This window comes from Atractosteus spatula, chromosome 12, assembly GCF_055471065.1.
Source record: "Atractosteus spatula isolate fAtrSpa1 chromosome 12, fAtrSpa1.hap1, whole genome shotgun sequence".
NCBI classification, from domain to species: Eukaryota; Metazoa; Chordata; class Actinopteri; order Semionotiformes; family Lepisosteidae; genus Atractosteus; species Atractosteus spatula.
Window position 1 is genome coordinate 7,158,622 of NC_142717.1, and position 20,846 is coordinate 7,179,467.

Genomic DNA, 20,846 nt, shown 5'->3' on the forward strand with positions numbered 1-20,846 from the left:
CATCTAGGATACAAGAGGTGTGAGTTGGTATACCATGGTAAACTCTGCGCTATCATGGACAGCCACTTGTCATGGCTTTTCTTATTTTTTGGAAAAATGAGATGCAGGACTGCGCTACTTTGTAAAACTGCCAGGTGATGCAAAGTTATTGACATGTGAAATAGCGTGTCTCACAAATAAAAAGGTACAGAAATGATACAGTGAAGGCTGTGAAAGAAATCACAAATCACCCTCGACATACGAGACTTCTTGCACCTTGATGGTTGCATTGTCTCCTTGCAGTGGGGGGAACTGGAGGTGGGCTGCAACCCTTTTATAGTCCTTGATGCATGAAGAAGCCCAGACCAAAAGCTCCTTATGCTGTAAAGCCAGCTGTTTGTCTTTGGAGCAGTTTGCAACTGCGCAATGTATTGTCCTTATAATGCCAGTTTGAAGTGTCATCTCCTTCCAGCTTCTTAGCTCCTCGGCATGACTGTGTGTGTGTGTGCTGTCTCCCAAATTAGGACATTCAGCTGGTTTTTCTAAACTCAGTTCACTGCAGGCAACGCATTTTAATATCTGAAGAATTTTAATAAAAAAATATGTTCTTTTCAGTTTACTATCTGGTATGTCCCCAATACAAATGGTGACAAACATTTGTGCGAAATGCTTCCCTGAGCTGGGCAGCCACTAACTGACTATGGTGTATCTCATTTGGTCATCGTGACAACTAGTGACAAGTACATTTTTCCTGAACTTCAGAAATTATTTATTGTTACGAAATTATCACTACCGTTTCACTGCTTTTCAGTCATGCTATTATGTAAGGTTTATTGTATATTAGACTACTTTGTTGGACAGAAAAGACAAAGACAAAAGACAAGTAATTACAATACTTTTTGTATTTTAAATGACATTTTTTGTGAGCGGCAATGATTTGTTTAACAATACATTTCTAAAATAACTTGTGAATTTTATTTTTAAAGCATCTATTTAAAATAGGACAGGCAGTGTCTCCTTCATAGTGTGTAGTTTTTAATTTAATATCAACAGATATACACACAGTACATCTACTATACTGTTAGCTTTGTTCTTGCAGACTGCCTTTATCTAGATGTCATTATTTAAAATACACCACTATTTTGTAAGCGAACACTAATTAATATTAAAACGTTTTCAGTCGTGCACACTGTACCTCAATAATATACAGACAAATTGCAATATTAACACTTTCAGTTTTGATTAGTTTATATTCGCTCCATGAAATTCATTGTTTTCTGCTAAATCAGGCACAATACGAAACTAAGTTCTGACCCAGGCTGTATTCAGGGCATTTTTTTCCAGAAAAAAAATACAGTCACGTTTCATTTTAAAATGGTGTATTTTATATGCTTTTATAACATATAAAATAAGTTATATTTTCAAGACATATGATTATTAGTCTAAGAAAAACACAGATTAAATGAAGCTGCCATTTCAGCAACATCTAATGCAACAGTAGTGCCACCTTTGGGTCTTCTGTGGAGTGAAGGGCTGAATTCAGAATGCTGAACAGTACCGTAGTACAGTATATCACAGTGTGCTTTCCGCTAACATAGATTATGATGCGCATTCTAGATGGCTACGTCTGTATTTACAGTTTTATGTATCTCACCAAAAGGCAGTGGGTAGATGATGAAGTAAGACAAAACAATAAGATTGTGCCTTTTCAATAAACATAACAGTTTATACAGTAGAAAGCTAAACTCTACACATCATTTCTTTCTTAATCTAGCATTATTAAAGTAAAATGGGTGAAGTAAGGAGAAATGGCAAATGAATTAAAATATAAAAACATAAGCCCCAGAAATGACAGATTATTTTTTTTATTCTTTGGATTAAATCTAAATGATAATTTTCAGTGGTATTTGCTTCCCTAATATTATAATGATTTTGCTTTTGATTACACTTGTAATTTTCCTCAGCATTAAACCAAGACCTGAACCTTTGATACATATCAGTTACTAGTATATGTAGTTTTTTGTTTCCTTGTAATTAGCTAATAGCATAATTAAAGCCAGATATCTAGTGATGTACTTTCACAAAACATTTTCACTCTAATTACCCAACAGGAGATATCATCAAGTACCGGTGTCTGCCAGGATTTACTCTAGTTGGGAATGAAATTCTAACATGCCGACTTGGGGAACGCTTACAGATGGATGGGCCACCTCCAACTTGCCAAGGTTGGCATATGAATTAATTTGTACAAATCTCTTTGAATTTATTTTGCTTTTATTTGGTATTCGTTTTCTATTTGAGCTTGTGACATGTTTTGCAATATATTGCATTGTACTTTCTCGTTTCATTTACTTTGTCCTCTTTGTATCATCCACAAAATTCAATGCATCCATCCATTTTCTAACCACTTTATCCAATACAGGGTAGTGGGGGAACTGGAGTTTATTCCAGCAAGCAATGGACACAAGGCAGGATATATCCTGGTTGGGACGCCAGTCCATGACAGGGCACACACAAAGAGAAACTTGCACACACTTTCTCCAGGGCCAGTTTTCCCAAAGGCCAATTAACCTTCCAGCATGTCTTTGGACAGTTGGAGGAAACCATCACCCAGTGAAAAAAACAACACGTACAAACTCAATGCAGACAGCCCCCAAGGAATTAAACTCAGTGCCTTAGCACTGTGAGTCAGCAATGCTTACCACTGTGATACACAAAAATATAAGACAAAAACTAAAGAAAGACTGAACTTTCTTAGAAATGAAAAATTAAAAATGATATATTGATATATTGTTATTTGGAATTAATGTGACATTGCCATCCAAATAACAAAGTGCAGTAACATATTGCACTTCAATGAAATCACCATGGCATACTAATATAAAATTGAATATGTAAAATGATATTGAGCTTTCAAACATTTTTGAATGACTAGGTATGATGTTCCGCAGAATAATTTATTTAATGTACAGTATGTATATAACAATAGTAATAATATGTGGTTTATGTTATCCTTACAGTGCAGTGCCCTGCCAATGATATGCGGTTTGATTCCACGGGAGTCATACTAAGTCCTGGTTACCCTGACAGCTACCCTAACCTTCAGATGTGTGCTTGGAGTATCACCGTGGAGAAAGGATACAACATCACCCTGTACTTTGAGTTCTTCCAGACAGAGAGAGAATTTGACATTCTTGAAGTTTTTGATGGTACTGCTCTTAATCTTTTTTCACACACTGAACCTTTCCTGAAGTAATTAGTTTTAGGACTAGAGATACTAATACACTGTGTAGCCAGCTTTCAGAAATTTAGATGTTTTTTTCTCAAATGGTCACAAGTTGTAATACTCTCCAAAAAGCAGATGTGACAAGATACAGTATGTTATACATTAAAATGTTCAAACATATTATCAAAAATAATGACAGTTACAGAGTACATAAAGTTCAAAAATAATTTAAGTGTGGAATGTTTAATTTCAAAGTTTTAAAATGAACCTTAAAAATGCATTTCTCAAATGAGGCCATTAGCCATATTACTTTAATGTGACTTAATTTTGGGTACAAATCAAGCAATTTTCCATAGAAAGTTGACATGCTTGTATCAAGCATTATCTAGAATAATAATATCAGTTTTTGAATAACATGCACTGTGTACTTGTTGAAGCACATACCTGTATATAAATCTTAATCTCCACCTTTTTGTAGTACATTCTGTACTGTGGCATTAAAATAAGTTGTAGATTTTCTGCATTTCTTCTCTGTAAGTAGTTTTTGGGTAATATTAGACCTTGGTTCCCTGGATTTACACACTGTAAAAGATGTGTTTTAAACAATCCCTTGGGTAAACATACTGTACTGCTACATTAATAAGAAACACCTTCTCAGGAGAATGCTTTAGTTCATAAATTAGGCTGGAGTTATATTTTTTTTAATTTACCTCAAAAAAGTCAAAAAAAACTTTGAGATAGAAAAGTATGTTTATGCATCTCTTCTTGGGGTCTGGGTTTAAATCTGACAGACATACTCTGGCCATTTGAAGTGATAATTCTGCCCAAACGTAAAGCAGAGTTTATGCATGTAATGTAAAATTCATAGCAACTTTCAGTGCACCTTCTTACTCGCTCCATTTCAGTCAATAAAGGAATTCATTTCTTTTTTTCACTCTATTAAGGGCCAAACATCCACAGCCCAACACTGGCTACACTCAGTGGGGATTACCCTACTCCTTTTAATATTACAACAACTGGGCACCAACTGTTTCTTCGCTGGTCTGCAGACCATGGGACAAATAAGAAGGGGTTCCGTATCAGATATGTTGGTGAGTATCAAAGTATGTATCCATTTAATAAATATATTTTTAATTGCATTTTTTATTTTTTCAATATCAACTGGCATGCAATGATGAATGAACTAGCTGATATTGCTCTGCTAATGGCACTAATAGCTAAGCATGAAACTTTAAGATATTTGCATGTACCTTTTTTAGTTGTTGACCATTTTAGATGCTATTTTTGTACAATGAAACACACCATTAAAAAAATCATATTTTTCTTTACCTTCAATATGTTTTGCTGATTTTCAAATTGCAGAAATAAAAGATGAAAAGAAATAGGGAATTGCAATTGAGGTTCCAAGTTCAATTTAGTGTACTGTATAATTAGAAATTTCTAACTTTTTTAGCACCCATGAAGGTAGTAGGCTGTTTTAGAAGCTGCCTAGCCATTTTGTTGAATTTCCTTGGAACGCTTAAGAAATGTCTACATGTACTTTTATGGTAAATTTTTAAAAAAAGTTCTGAATATTTACCATTGTAAACTTTCAGACATGAAGATAGTAAGGTCAGGTTTAATGATCCTAAATTCCGATGATTTTCATTTGTTAAATTATGATAACTACCACATGTAAATGAGAGTAACATGCTACTCTCATTGTGCTTTTGTGAAGTTCTGGCTGCAGTACTTTTTTTCCCAGCTGGAGCCTGTATTTGAGAATGAGGGAGATGCAATTAAAAATTCAAAAGTTTAAAATGAATAGCTTAAAAATTTAAAAATAGCCCAGGCAGAGGAAGAGAAAGAAGAAGGTATCCTTGTAATATATGAAATGTGCATATTAAAAGTATGTCCTTTCTTATTGTAGTACTGTAAATGATAGCAGGAGACAGTGTGAAAGCTACAATTCAAAAGAGTCCAGTCTCTGAAATTGTCAGTTACTCACAATTCATCCTCCTCTAAGAGTCACGTCTGCCTGTTATTTAGTTAAAAAGGGCTCCTGGACATCAAAAAACATCTATAGTCATGACAAATTAAGGAGGCAACTGGTTGATAATCAGCAGTGGTTTTGATTTTCCTTATTAGAAAAATCAATGTGATTAAAAATCACATTGCCAATAGTTTAGGTCAGCCCTAATATGATGAAGAGGTGTTTCAAGTGCTGAACCCATCATTTATTAGAATACTGTACCAAACAGACCAATAAATACAACATTGCAGTCCAGGAGGATTGTAGGATAACTGAGATAAAAATAAACTATTGTTAAATCTAAGAGACCAGATACTTCACGTGGAGGCTAGGGGACTTGTCATGTCATTGCCACACTTCAAGTCAGTATCGGCGCAGTTATGGAGAAAAAAAACTAGAACCTGGGGATTCACAGAGATAGTGACAGACGTGAATAGTCTGGAGGGAAGATGCTAGAGGGTAAGTTGAAAGTCTTAACTTATTTTAGTTCGTTTAGGGAAGAAGTGATGGTGTGGCTACAGGCATGTCCTAAGCAGAGGTGTTAATACAGGAAATATTGCACTTGTGTTCTTGATTTTATCCCTGAAATAAAAAGATATGCCTGGGCAAGAAGTGTGTAGGTCTTTATACCACTCAGAGTGTGTACAATCTGCTCAAGAGGTCTATGAGGAACCCTTGGGTTGTTCTGATAGTTTGTTGTGATTGCAGAGTAATATTTCATCCTGGCAGTAGTAAGAGCTTGTTGATAGAGGGTGATGGGCTTGGTTTTAAAGTACTGCATCCTCAACACAGGTCAGATGGTCTTCAGAGAGGGAGGAAGAGTCACTTTATAAACTATAACAGATGGAATAAGGCAGCATGGGACAGAGAATCCTTTTTTATAACTTGTGGTTTTTTTTTCTGAACTTTGGAGTTCAGAACAGCTTGGATGCTACTCAAACAAAAAAAGATACAGCACAAATTAATAGGCCCACTCTTTCTGCTTTGTAATCTTTAGGAATAAAGGTGCCGTATTTGAATTCCTTAAGAAAAAAATAACTCTCACAACTTGTGATCTCTGTTTATTTAATCCTTTTCTTTTAAAGTAAACATTTCTTTTGAAAATAACGATTGCTTGCTTCTTGGTCGGAAGACTTAAATGGTAGACAAATTCAAGGATTAAATGAGATGCTTTGCTCTTCTTTTTATGCTTTCAAAGGGTGAAATGCTGTTCAGAATGCATAAAACCTGAAGCCTCAGGGTCTGCAGCATAACACTGTTATATTTGTGAGTTATTTGAATTTTAAATTATAATAAGTGCCATAATTGGTTTACACATAAAAAATGACATGCAGACATGCAAGAAAAAGGGACGATTTTATTTTTATTTTTTTCTTATTTAACCCTCTATCTTTATCATCACAGAATCCTTGAACAAGCAAGCTCCTCTGTAAAAAAAGCTTTTATTGAGAACATTGTCCTTTAACTTACATGAAGCCTCCTTCTTACTCTTACTTTACAACTATTTTAAGTCTGCTGTAGAATGTAACTATAAAACCCACTAACGTCAGCATCTTCTCTTCACAAGGTCTTAATTGAGCAAATTATGCAGGTGGAAGAAAGATGCACATTCCTAATATGAGCTTCACGTGAAAATACATGGTCCAAAGTAACACTACGTACATTGAAACATTCACCAACCAGCTAATCTTGGGAGCCTATGAGCATAGCTTCAGTCTTGTCATATTTTATCTTAGGATAGTTCTGTTGCATCAGTATTTTGATATTAGACAGACAACTACAGTAATGTGTAGAAACTGCATGAGTAGCATGTGATTTGACCTCTGAATAGATCTGAATGTCATCAGCATAGCTATTAAGTGGAAGTATAGGACAGTGAAATATTTGACCAACAGGCAACATGTAAATACTTAAACTAAAGGTCCCACCACACCTGTAGAACATCTTTCAAAAAACCCTTGTGGTAAGAAAGGAAAATCAAGAAACATATCTCACAGCTTTTAACGTAGTTAGGGGAAAATGTTTTGTTAAATCTTATTAAAATGCTTACTTTCCAAATTTACAAGAAGGCACTTTTATGCTGAGAAAAATATTTTTAGTGGCTTTATAAAAGAAATTTGAAACCAACAATGTTGTGCATGTGTATTTTCTGAAACTGAGATCCTGGCAGTAGATATTAGATCCAGAGATTAGATTATGTTTGCCTTCCCATCTTAGTTTGTACTCCTAACTTTATTTCTTGATTTTATGCTATATTCATCCAACTACTGTTATATAATTGGAATGGAAAATTGAAGTATAATAACAAACCTAAAACAATGCATTAGACAAGAAAGGATTTGATCCCTCATTCTGCCCCTTTTAATTGTATAAATTAAAAAACTTAATTTATTAAATTAATAAACACTGAAGTAGTGATCACTTCAGTCGAGTTAAATAAGTAAAAATATTTGCAGTTCTCAGCAGGAATTAGTTCTAAAGTTCCAAAATACCACCTTCAACAAAAGCAAGTGTTCCAAAAAACCTAAAAGTACTAAACTGGCTTTGGAACATTATCTTCCATGGGTATAGGCTAGTAAGAAATCTGTTTTTTTAGGAACCTTATTTTTATTCTACAGTTAAATTTTAGTTAAATTATTTTGGGGGGGTTTTGAGGGAAGAAAGTACATAAGACTAAAATCCTGAGAGATCAGAAGTGAAGTGAAAAACAGCTGTGTGGAGGTTCATAGGTACCTCTGGGGCTGACACCGTTTTCTCCATAAGGATTTTTACATCTCTACATGTTGATGTCTAGGATATGATTTTACAGACCTTTTATGACATCCCTGGCTTAGAGTCTAAATGCAGCCAACTTGTTAAGCTCAAATCATTCACCCGCCTGTCCAAGCATATGTTCTAACAGCTGCCTCCCTTTTTATTAATTTTAACAAAGTGCAGAAGCAGAAATAAAAAGAAAAGACATAACAAAATCAAATTCATTTAAAACCAGGTTAGCTTAATTTGCCCCCCAAATCACAACCTTCTATATTTCAATCATGATAGAAAATTTAGTTGTAACTTGATTTGAAATATAGATTTGAACATAGGTAACAAACATTTTTTTAAGAAAACAGCATACTTTTATTTTTCCCTCCACCATTACAACTTCTCCTTTTTCACAAAATAAATGGGTAATGTATAGATTTTTTCCAGAAACATACAAAATGGCAATGTGGCTATTTCCTCACTATCTGTTCAATATAAAACATGCAAAGTTACTGCTCTGTATATATGTTTCAACAGATGCTCTGTAGTGATTTAGACTTAAATGGGTTTTGAATTTACCCTGAGGTAGTACAAAAAGCCATTTCTGTTCCATTATGTTGATTTCCACTGCCTCTTCAGTTTTTTACAGAATACATGGAAATACCATGTGATCATAATCATTCTGTGACGTAGTGTAGTGTACTTGCCTAAGTTTAATTAATAACGGAGTTTTATTATGGGAGTGCATTTTTGTTTTATTTTTAGATATTTAAATCTACAAAACACCACTCACCACACAATACAAACTGCAATTGTTAAAAAATGTTATGTTGTTAAAAACAGCACAATGAAATGCCACTGTTAAAAAAGACTATTGGTGTTAAGTGTTTACATCATTTGTAAAATATTTTATATGAATGTCAGACTCATTACCAAGATGCCCCAAAAAAACTTCAGTGTAACAAAAATGACAAAATCTGTTTCTTGCAGTTTTTTAGCATGTTGTAAGTGTTTAACAAAATATATCACCCAAGACTGCAGTAAATTACAATTGCAGCTTGCAGCAATAAAGCACACTTATTTTAAGCAAAACTGAAATAATTTTGATTTCTATGCAGTAACATGCCATTTTAAACAGCTGGACATATCTTCTGAATTAACCATGACGTCATTTTTGACATGCATTTTACTTATGTGTCTCTGTTTTTAGGGTTTATTTTCTATTGTCTTTACACATATAATAATAAAATATATGCATAATCTCCAGAACTACCTTGAACATACAGTAAATAAAAGTTCCAGAATTAAGGGTTCAGTTGGTTCAGTTGGTGGGTGTTAGCAGTGATGCATATATCCACCCATTCTCAATGCTTTATCCAGTACAGGGTCACAGGATTGGGAGCCTATCCTGGCAAGCAATGGGTGCAAAGCAGAACAAACCCTGGATAGGATGCTAATCCATCGCAGGGCACACATAGACAGAAACACGCACATACTCACACCATGGCTAATTTTCCCAGAAACCAATTAACCTACCAGTATGTCTTTGGACTGTGGGAGAAAATGGAGCCCTTGGAGGAGACCTACTTGAACATTCTAACTCCTCACAGGTAGCCCCCAAGAACTGAACCCAGGACCCCAGTACTACAAAGCAGCAATGCTAATCTCTGCTCCACCATGCCATCCTGATGCACACAATTCAGTGAATAATACCTTATTAAAGAATTTAAGAATGGTCCAGAGAAGTACATACAGTACATCATGCATAATAGAATGGGTATAGAGTAATTGGATATAAGATACAATCAAACATTAAAAAGCAGATGCAGCCGATACATTAGTTAGTTCATCCCTATTGATGTTTTATTTTGTGCATCCTCTTCATGTCTTTGTTCTTTTTCAGCATGAACTTGTGCATGCAAAGTGGGTTTTGAAGAAGAGTAAGGTTTAAAAATGTTTGACTTTTGCAATGAACTACAGTATGTTATATTAGTAAGGGTTTTAATATATGAATTAATTAATATTGCATGCCAGCTCTTAAAATTAATGATGCATTTCTGTTTTTCAACATTATATGACTATTACTTTTAATAAAAATACTGGTGCAGGTTTTTAATTTCTCCCACTAAAAATTAAGCAACGTCTCACCTTAATAGTTCATCATTCCATAAACATAAGCTCTTTAACTAACTATAAACCTTTATGAAGGTTATTAGTTTATTATTACTTCTACTATTTTCACAGAAATATTTACTTTAAAAAATCAGATCAGTGATAATGTTATATATCTTTACATGATAACCTCCATTTTAAAAATCCCATTATGTGTGTTATATGGAGTTCTTATTAAATTTGGCACAGTGTTCAATATATCTGAGGCAGCATGATGGGTGAGCATTTAGCATGTAGGTTTAATTGGCTAGTCTGAATTCTATTTCTCCATGGCCTCTAAAGGGTCTGGTATCACATCCAGAGAGAAAGCAGTCATGAGATCTCTTTTTTGCTTTGTGCCATCTGCTTCCAGGACTCTTACCAGGATAAGAGGCTTTCTGGTAATGAATAGATGGATTAATGTTATATGTGTTTTATATGTATTGTCCACTAGAAAACACAAGTGGATTCAGACACACATCATCAAACACAATGCCCTAATACAAGTACAGATCACTTACCATAATTGTCCAGCCTGACTATGAAGCAAAAGGCAGGCCTTGATGTAATTGTGTAGTGTACTACAACAATTTAACTGATGAAAAAAGTGAACCTTTTTTTAATCTCTTTCTCTTTTCTGATTCAGATAGTGACCAGGTTTTTGTAAGACTTCCACTTGTCCTCTGAAAATAAAATGAAATGAAATTCAAATAGTCAAAATTTGAAGGTGTTTGAACCACATTAACACATATACCTTTGGGTGGTCCCCTTTCATGTTGAAATACTTCATAGCCACTTGCTTTCCAATTAATTTCATTTTCAGAAAACAAGAGGGAGCTATATTGAAAGTGCCATAATCTAAAAAAAAATGAAAAATGATATTATTATATTAAAATAAATAAAATAGATTAGATATACTTTTAACACTTACATCATAATTATAATAATAATTGCTTACACTTATATAGCGCTTTTCTGGACACTCCACTCAAAGCGCTTTACAGGTAATGGGGACTCCCCTCCACCACCACCAATGTGCAGCATCCACCTGGATGATGCGACGGCAGCCATAGTGCGCCGTCGCCAGAACGCTCACCACACGTCAGCTATCAGTGGGGAGGAGAGCAGAGTAATACAGTATAGCCAATTCATAGATGGGGATTATTAGGAGGCTATGATTGGTAAGGGCCAATGGGAAATTTGGCCAGGATACTCTTTTCAAGAAACGCCCTGGGATTTTTAATGACCACAGAGAGTCAGGGCCTCAGTTTTATGTCACATCCGAAGGACGGCGCCTGTTTACAGTATAGTGTCCCCATCACTATACTAGGGCATTAAGACCCACATAGACCCACCTCTTCCAGCAGCAACCTTAGCTTTTCCCAGGAGGTCTCCCATCCAGATACTGGCCAGGCTCACACCTGCTTAGCTTCAGTGGGTTGCCAGTTGTGAGTTGCAGGGTGATATGGCTGCTGTTCGTAGTCGGGTTGGGCACCAATTAATTCATCATAATACCCCAAAATTACATTTTATGAGGTTTTGATAAAATGTTACTATAATAAATAATTACTATAAAAATATGTGGGCTATGATGATAATAATTTACTAATAAATTTTAAGTTTAAAACATGTTTTAAACTAAAAATCAGCTGGTAACATTTTTGAGAGCATTTGCTCAATTACAATTAAAGCCTGTATTTATATATGAACTAAAGTGTCTATGAATTTGTTGTTTTTTATATTACCTTCTTCATCTTTTTTTAATAGCTCATTTAATATGAACATGAATACACAAAATGCCATAAATAATGTTACGAAATGACACATAATGGGATTTTATATAAGTAAACATACGATGCTTTTAACAGGAATAACACAGGAACTAACATTTCACTTTTCAGATTTCCTGAGTGCGTGAGAAGCAAGCTGGAAGAAAATGATAGCAAAATATAACATTCCAGAAATCCATTCTCATTCATTATTTAATTAAAAGCTGAATACAGCAGCTTAAAAAATTAAGTCTTTAAATATGTGTGTTGACAGTGAATGTACAATTATATGGAAATTGCTTGAAGAGAGATTCTATCAAATATTTGCAACATGTGGAGAAACCATATGTTGCTCCTGAAGCAATTTGTAATTATTGCATACATGGGTATGACTACTTTGTTGTACGTCCAGCAGTTATACTCCATTGTACATAGCGGAATGTGTTCTCTAGTAAAATAAACAGTGATTTAGGATTTAAATTGCTAATGATTCCTGTTATTTGTTCAGCACTGTATTGTAGCACTCCAGATTCACCTGCTCATGGATCGATCATTAGTCAGACAGGAGGTCATCTGAACAGTTTGGTCCGTTGGGCTTGTGATCGAGGCTACAGACTTATTGGAAAAAATACAGCTGTTTGTAGGAAGACACCCTATGGATTTTATACATGGGATGCTCCAGTTCCAGCATGTCAAGGTAAAACAGTTCCATTCAGGAATCCTTTCTAGAAAAGTTCATCTTGGTGTACCAGCAAATTTGTATATTAAAGCACATTGAAATGGGAGAAATGCCAACAAGCATAAAGGTGTATGGTAAAGATGCATGATGCATACAAAAACTATGACAAAGTAAGTGCATGGAATCCGCATGGTATAACAGTGAAAAAGTGACAAATACTATAAGCCTTTCTGCATGTGCGAGCTTATTGTATATGGGTATCTAAGAAAAAATCTTAATAATTCTGATGGCTGTGCTTGCACCTGAGGGCTCATACATGGTAAAGATAAACAATAGAAAATTTGAAATTTGTTTAGTAGGTTTTACATCTGATATGTTGTGGAAGCAAATAAGCTTCAAAGTCTGGACTGCTCTGTTTTTGTTTCAAAGAAAAAAGCAGATTTTTATGTTACATAAAGAACTAGAAAATCATGTTTTAAAAAATACAAACATCCTTTGAACTAAGTGCCAGAGTTGTTTATCTGAAGTTAAATGATGTGAACAGATTTTTTATTCCCCTCAGAAAAAATAGAAAAATTGCGGTAATATTAAGTGACACTTAAATGGCTTTATGAGTTTCCCTCAGTATCCCAGGGTACAATGTTTTCTACAATAATACTAAAACAAACCTACAGGTTTTCAGCATCTGTAATCATCAAATAAAGGGATGCAAAACTTTTTGTTTTCTAAATCACATTTTCAGTGTGACACTGCCTTTATAACTAGCACAGTTTAGCATTAAAAATACAAAGATTTTTGTTCTGATATGGCCCCAATGTATATATCTACTTACTATCAGTAAAAATAATTTAATTTGCTTCATTTGGCAACAATCAATTAACCAAACGTGGAACGTTCATGTCAATCTCTGTATGCCCCAGATGAGAGTCAATCTGAGTCTCTTAGTGGCTCAGAGCATACCCAACACCATGTCCTAGATGGTGATGGTACCACAAAACTGGGTCTTCTGACACTGGAGAATTTTATGCTGTCACGTTCTATAACTGGATTAGTGTGAGTGAGCCCTTTTAGGCACTTATTTGTGACTTCCCTGGCATGCCACAACATGTGTGGGAAGGACTGGCGATCTTATTTACCTGGCACGAGGTCCAACAGATCATCAACTCTGGGAAGCATTGCACTGTAGTGTGCATCATTTTGATTCTGCAACCATGTACATATGCTGTACCAATGCTGCACTTCTGTTTGAGAAGAATTTGGCATTCTAGAGAGAATTAAAAGAAGGTATACAAAATAGAATTGCAAGCAACAAGAACATTTATAAAATAGACCCCTTTAGTACTTGTACTGCTTTGATTTAATAATAGGTTTGAGTTTTAACGTGTCATATGCACCCTGGCATTATATGTAGGCTTTTGTTTACTATATTTTGATGTTAAACTAATGCATTATGTTTTTAAGTGCAGTTCAGCATACATACAGTACTGTATATGACAGAGCACCAGCACAAAAGGTATCTCAGCAGTTAAATCTTAACTAATTAAAAACTGTTTCCTTCTAAATCAGTGTCTTTGAATACTCTTTGAATAAATTGAAATATTTAAGTATGTTTAGAGGCTTTATAATTTTTTTTTTTACAAAAAGTACTAACTTCCCAATTACGTTAAGTCTTGCAGGTTTAATATGAACAAATCAGTTTCAAACAAGGTTAAGATCATGGCTTAGAAAGTTTTTCTTTGCATTGATTTGAATGTCTTACTTCCAGTAAATATGGTTTCCACAGACCAAATATGGATATTTTTAAGATTGCCACAGAAACATACTTAACTATGCAACATTATGTTTTTTACCTGCTAATTTATGTCAAGTACTGTATACATCAATATTGTACATTGGTTTGGTTATATACTGTATCTAGATTATAGATTTCTAACATGTTCTCTACATTTCCCTACTACAATATTGAGAAAAGGCTAGATAAGATCAATCAACTTCCAGCAACCGAATGAGCTAGACTGACCAAACAAACATAATGGTTCACTTGCTGCCTTTCTTATATTTTTCTATGTATTGTATGCTTTTCATATTGTTGAAACAGGTGAGTGCAGTTATATAATGTACATATTGTGGTTGTGATATTAGGGGTTAACACAGCAGATCAAATTAAGCTTTGATTTCTTCTGTCTTGTTTTTAGCTGTTTCCTGTGGTGTACCTAAAGCGCCAGTAAATGGAGGTGTACTGACTACTGACTATTCCGTTGGTACTCGTGTAACCTACTTTTGCAATGATGGCTACAGGCTTTCGTCCAAGGAGCTTACAAGTGCTGTTTGCCAACCAGATGGCACATGGAGCAATCATAATAAAATTCCACGATGCTCAGGTATGCAGAAGGCCTTCTGAGAAATTTGTATGCCAGAAATGCTTTATGTTCAAAAAGTAAATGAATAAATAAAAGGTATGCAAAGATCATTTTAAAATCATTTGCATTTTGGTATAACCTTCCCTGACAGTCATTTAAAGAAAACAGCACTGTTAATTGCCTAGGTAGGTTAAACAGTGACAAAAAAAATACACTATCAACATTTTGCTTTTTGATTTATGTGATAATTCAGCACTCAAATAAGTGGAGTCACTTTATACTTGATATATGTCTCAATTTGCATAACTTGGGTGTATATATATTTGAATTTGTGAAATACAGTAGAAGTTATTTGTAAGCTTTTATTTTTTTGTATTTCTGAATAACATTAGATATAAATGTATTCATAACAATACAATATTAAGATTAATTCTGTTTTTTTACTGTGGAAATCAGACTTGCAGTATTATTTTTTTCTTTAAAGATCAATGTCGCAGTGCAATGATATGCATAAAATTAATGGAAATACTTTCTTTTCTTCAAGTTGTCGTTTGTCCCAGTATTGGGTCTTTTTCACTGGAGCATGGGAGGTGGAGGATAGTGAATGGTTCTCATTATGAATACAGAACAAAGATTATTTTTAGCTGTGATCCTGGTTACTACCGACTGGGACCCGTGTCTATCCAGTGCTTGGCTAATGGGATATGGAGCTGGAGAAATGAGCGACCCCACTGTCAGAGTAAGTGGAGGCAATTTTTCTATTCTAACAGTGAAAAATACTTTTTATAATAATTTTCTTTTTTTTTTTGAGGAGCAGCTTTAACACTAGAAATTGTATTCAATTTCCATCAATAATATACATATGGGGGTGGCATGGTGGTGTGGCTGCTGCTGCAGTTCTGCTGCCTCACAGCTCTTGAGTCATGAATACAATTCCAGGCTGGGGTGCCATCAGTTTGCCTGTTTTCCCTGTGCTGATGTTGTTTTCCCCCCATGAGGTCTGGTTTTCTTTCACCTTCCAACAAGATGCAGGCTAGGTTAATTGGTGTCTATAAATTGTCTCTGTGTGTGCGTGTCTGTCCCCTGCAATGGACTGGCTTATTTTGCAGGTTGTAATCCCAGTTTGTGCCCCTTGCCTGACAGGTTATGCTCTGGCTGGCCAAGACCATCTATAGGATGAAGTGGATATGGTTATTGTATGGAAGTAAAGTGTGTGCTTGAAACAGTTTGTAGGATGTAGAAGAAATGATTTATATTGAATAGAAACAGTAGGTGATTTAAAGTATAGAAATTCATATAGTGCAGTTAAAAAAAAAACATTGTCTTCTACATTCAGCTTGAATAGATGTGGATGTAAGCAAAGTTCCATTTTATTAAATTTCAGTATTATGCAACTCAAAATAATTGTATATAGTTATTGTTTGCAAACAATGGTTAATTAATTAAGTGTAAAACTTTGATAACATAGGTACGTAAAGAAGCAAATTAAACCATTTTCACTTTTAGACATTTTGCTATTCTGAAAATAATATAAAACAATCTGAAAGGTGATCATAGTTTGTTTTACCATAATCTTTTCTCTGCTATTTGATAGATGTAGACTATTCTTTAAAGCTGACACATTTGCAAGCTTTAAATTGCTTTCTATTGCAGTTATTTCTTGTGGGGAACTACCTACTCCTCCTAATGGGAATAAAATTGGAACACAGACAACCTTTGGAGCTACAGCTATTTTCACCTGTGATGCTGGCTACATGTTGGTTGGATCAACAGTAAGGGAGTGTCTGTCATCCGGACTGTGGAGTGGGTCTGAGACCAGATGCCTTGGTATGAGAATGTACAAGTTTACGTCAGAAAGATGTACAAGTTTAACATCTTTAATTTGTTACAAACACATACCTGTAGTAAGAATCTGTAAATAAACAGCATCAAATGTGAACATTTGTATTAAGTAATTAAGGGATTTAACAAAATCTGCCTTTAGGAGTGGTGATGGAGTATTCTCCAAAGTAAGCTCATTACAAACTTTTGTGTGGTAGTGGAATATGGCATTTTTTATTGTAATTTTTCATAATGCACAGTCCATAGTGAATATTGACTGATTATTCAATTTTATATTATAAACCCACAAGTCATTGTATAAAATAGGAAAAAATCAAGGTACAGCGTTTAAGAAATAAATGAGTTATGTAAGCTGTAGGAAAAGGAAAAAGGAAAAGGAAAGTTAAAATGTTTTAGCCTTATTACTGTTTCTTCCTACTAGATTTTACATTTCAATTCCTTGGTTTAATTGACTAATGTGTTACTTTTAAACATTCTATAGTAAAACTAGCTTTAAAATGATTAATTGAAAAGTGTTGCAGTACCATTTTGTAATTAAAATTCATTACTCATCAGTGGTAAATATAGCTGATAAATATTCTATTTTTGTATTAAATCTTTAAAAAAATAAACACCAGAAAAACATTTGTGATTTTAATTGTTGTTCATTTTTTCCTGTCTAGCTGGACATTGTGGTGTCCCTGAACCAATTGTTAATGGTCAAGTGATTGGTGAGAACTTTGGTTATAGAGATACCGTGGTATATCAGTGCATTCCTGGATTTCGCTTGATTGGCTCCTCTGTGCGCATTTGTCAACAAGACCACAACTGGTCAGGTCAACTCCCAGCCTGTGTGTGTAAGTGACCATTTTAATAGCTATGGAAAGGACTCAACTCCTCAAATGTTTTTCCATGTTCAGTTACGACCTGCTTAATAAACAAACCACGTAATACAAATACAACGTTTTTCACTCTGGTTTTGAACAATCACTTGATCCACTTTCTGTCTAGTGGGTGCTGAATTTAAGTGGTGGATGAAATGGATCTTTCCATATGTTTTTAGCACTTTGGGATCCTTTGGGATGAAAACCTCTATATAAAAGCAAGGGTGATTATTGTTAAAAATTGTAAAAGTTTTCCTGGGTTTTTGTTCATGTACTTTTATATGTGAAAACATAAAATATGATCTGCTGGTTGCTGAAATTAATGTTCTGAAAATGAACATTACATGCTGGTAGTGACTGATCTTTTCAGGAATTAAATACACTAATATAATACTATTCTTTTATTTTTTAACACTGCATTGTATGTAGTTGGAAAAATGTTTAACTAGTTTAGATCAACAAAACTGTATTTTGTTTTTCAAAGCTTCTGTTTTATGGTGGAGGAGTGTACTTAAAGGTGTTCATATTGGTTGAAAACAAAGAGAAGGTATAATCTTTCAGAAATAGAAATTTCATTTTGAGCACATGGTCATTGCATTATTATTACTAAAATGATTGGTGGGATGATTTGTTAATCTAAATGTTTTAACAGAATATACTGTGTACTGTGTTTTTTTTTTCTGTGAGTTTAATTGAATAATTTAAAGCCTGCTATCTCTTTTTGCAAGTGCAATCAACTGATGTTTTTGTGTTACATGGAAATTGGTACCCCAGAAATGTATTGTTTCCATATTAAATTTTGTTTCCAAGATTGTATCCACACCTCAAACACACTGTGCAGCAGATACAATTTACAATTTATTGTAAATAACAACACAACAGCAAAAACATTACTCCTGTGCAGTGCTTTTTATATTGTGGTATTGAATATACATTCCATAACAGAAAAGGTTGTAAAGATAACATTAATACTGAAAAAATACAGCAAAGATTGCAACTTAAATCTTTTTGGAAAAAAAATCTCAGTATTTTTAAAATGCTTATCTTGTTTCTGATAACATTTCACTGATAGTCAACCATATACTTATCCAGTAATCACAATTTATGCTGAAACCGAGCTGTTGTTAAGAGGTGTTTAATTATTTGAAATCTGAAAAATGATATCAGGAAAAACACTTTTCAAAGGCTCTTGAATTAAAAGGCAGAAAGTGGGCAATGTGAAATAAGTATCTTAAAAAGGAAAATAGCTTCAGCACTGCAATCATGTACAGTAGGTGGGATCACACAATCAACACGCAATAATACTGCTTTGAATTCTTTGAATAAGAAAGCCTGTGAAATTAAACAGGAATTGGTACAATTTAAAATAAATTACTACTGTAATTATGAAATCTAGCTGCTACAATTTACAGAAGCTGACGTTGTATTAGAGAAAAATCTGATAAACTGTTCTGTCATTAAATACAAAATGCAACTGCACAGGCCCTCTCAGTGTTTCTTATACATTAAGTAGAAAAAAAGCACTAAAAGATGCATTAAAGGTAAAACCAGGGGGAAGTGAAATATTTCTTTCTAAGAATTCAACCTGTACCATGCTGACAAGACTGGGGATCTACTGTAGAATCCAGATTAATTTCATTCAAATATGTTGCAGTGGCAGCTCTCTTCTATGATAATTTGTCCAGGAAGTATTATTTTCAAAACTCTGCAACTTGTAAAAAACAGGGGGAACCACCTGTGACTTACGAATTTCTTTAGTTTTCAGGTTACAAAGTTAAGTATTTGAACACCTGTTTTAGTGTTACGGAATTTAATTTGCTAAAATTGTGAATATTGTGAGGATATGAATACAGAGAACCATGTGAATAGATAATATTTAAATAGCAATGAACCATACTTTTAAAATCCTTATACCGTTTCCACATCTCTTGCTGATTTTTATTTTAAATATATACATTTCTAGCCATATGGTTTAACCATTTTCATCTGTCATTATTTAAAGAGAATTGCTAGTTAATAATTTGCAATTATCCCAAGCAAGCTATTTAAACTGTAGATCAATCCTATTTTAGCCACATAAGCTTTATTTAAACTGCACAGCTGTTCTTAATAAATACAGTAGTGGGGAAGTAGCCTGGCTATCTCTTTCTGAAATATGTCTGTATTAAGACACTTGTACAGTAAGTGTGTATTTTGTGATAGTAATCAGCACATCTATTTTTTCTGCTTGTGTTAGAGGTTTTGTGCATTTGCTAATACATACAGATAACACATGTAATTTTGTTTTTGGTTGAACAATTGATATAGAACCTATTCTATACAAATTCAAGGTTGCATAATGTGAAATAGACAAAACTCTGTTCAATTTCAAAGGTGTTGTTTTTTCTGTCTCGTTCCAAGCTATCAGCTGTGGCCATCCTGGCAGTCCAATTTATGGCAGAACACTTGGCAATGGTTTTAATCTGAATGATGTCGTCACCTTCTCCTGTAACACTGGATATATTATGGAAGGACCTACGCGGGCTCAGTGCCAGGCCAATAGACAGTGGAGTCATCCTCCACCGACATGTAAAGGTGGGGAAAAAAGTTAAGTCTTCTATTTATATGGTGCTCACTCTTATCTAAATATAAGCCAAACCATTGTGAAGGAATTTCTGAAGTTACAAAATAATTTCATAATGCTATATTTTGCCATTAGATAGTGTACAGTAGTTGCTATGCTGTAGTTTTATGTAGTTTCTTTATCTAGACAATGCATTCTGCATATAGAAAATATGACTTTTTTAAATGGCACAAATATTTCATATACTGTACATAACTATTGAAAAGTTGTAATTATAGCTGTCCAGTGAGCTGTTAACAGAGACATATCATTCCATGAAAGTGTTAGACATTGCAATTCAGTGTAAATACGTTGACAGGAGTGTAAAATAATCCTGAAACTTTCTGACTTTTCCTTGACATTAAAGCCTTTCACATGGTTGACAATGCAACATGATAGTAGCTGAAACAAACTTCATAGTATAAATTGCAATTAAGCTTTACCTCAGTAGTTTCTTGTGTTCCTTCATAACTTTGTTTTATTACACACTCAACTTTTTTACCAGTTTATTTGGCCTTGATTGTTTTGTATTGTAATTATCTCTCTATGTAATAGCCCACATCTATGTGCTTTGAAGAATATAATATTTATTTTTTGATTCACTATTAATTCCTTGAGC

At 34.1% G+C, this 20,846-nt stretch overlaps 1 protein-coding gene across 3 annotated transcripts in view; it reads left to right on the forward strand.

Annotated features, from left to right (window-relative positions):
* Positions 1-20,846, forward strand: part of csmd3b (CUB and Sushi multiple domains 3b) — a 581,296-nt gene that overhangs the window by 503,951 nt on the left and 56,499 nt on the right. Inside the window, exons 47-55 of one of the 3 annotated variants that reach the window (XM_088929237.1) lie at positions 2,091-2,204; positions 3,000-3,188; positions 4,150-4,308; positions 12,390-12,578; positions 14,756-14,941; positions 15,465-15,659; positions 16,574-16,747; positions 17,425-17,598; positions 20,026-20,211. In XM_088929237.1, coding sequence (XP_088785363.1) covers positions 2,091-2,204; positions 3,000-3,188; positions 4,150-4,308; positions 12,390-12,578; positions 14,756-14,941; positions 15,465-15,659; positions 16,574-16,747; positions 17,425-17,598; positions 20,026-20,211 — 1,566 coding nt within the window. The remainder of the gene's footprint in view (positions 1-2,090; positions 2,205-2,999; positions 3,189-4,149; positions 4,309-12,389; positions 12,579-14,755; positions 14,942-15,464; positions 15,660-16,573; positions 16,748-17,424; positions 17,599-20,025; positions 20,212-20,846) is intronic. The other 2 variants (XM_088929238.1, XM_088929240.1) reach the window with 2 other exon arrangements.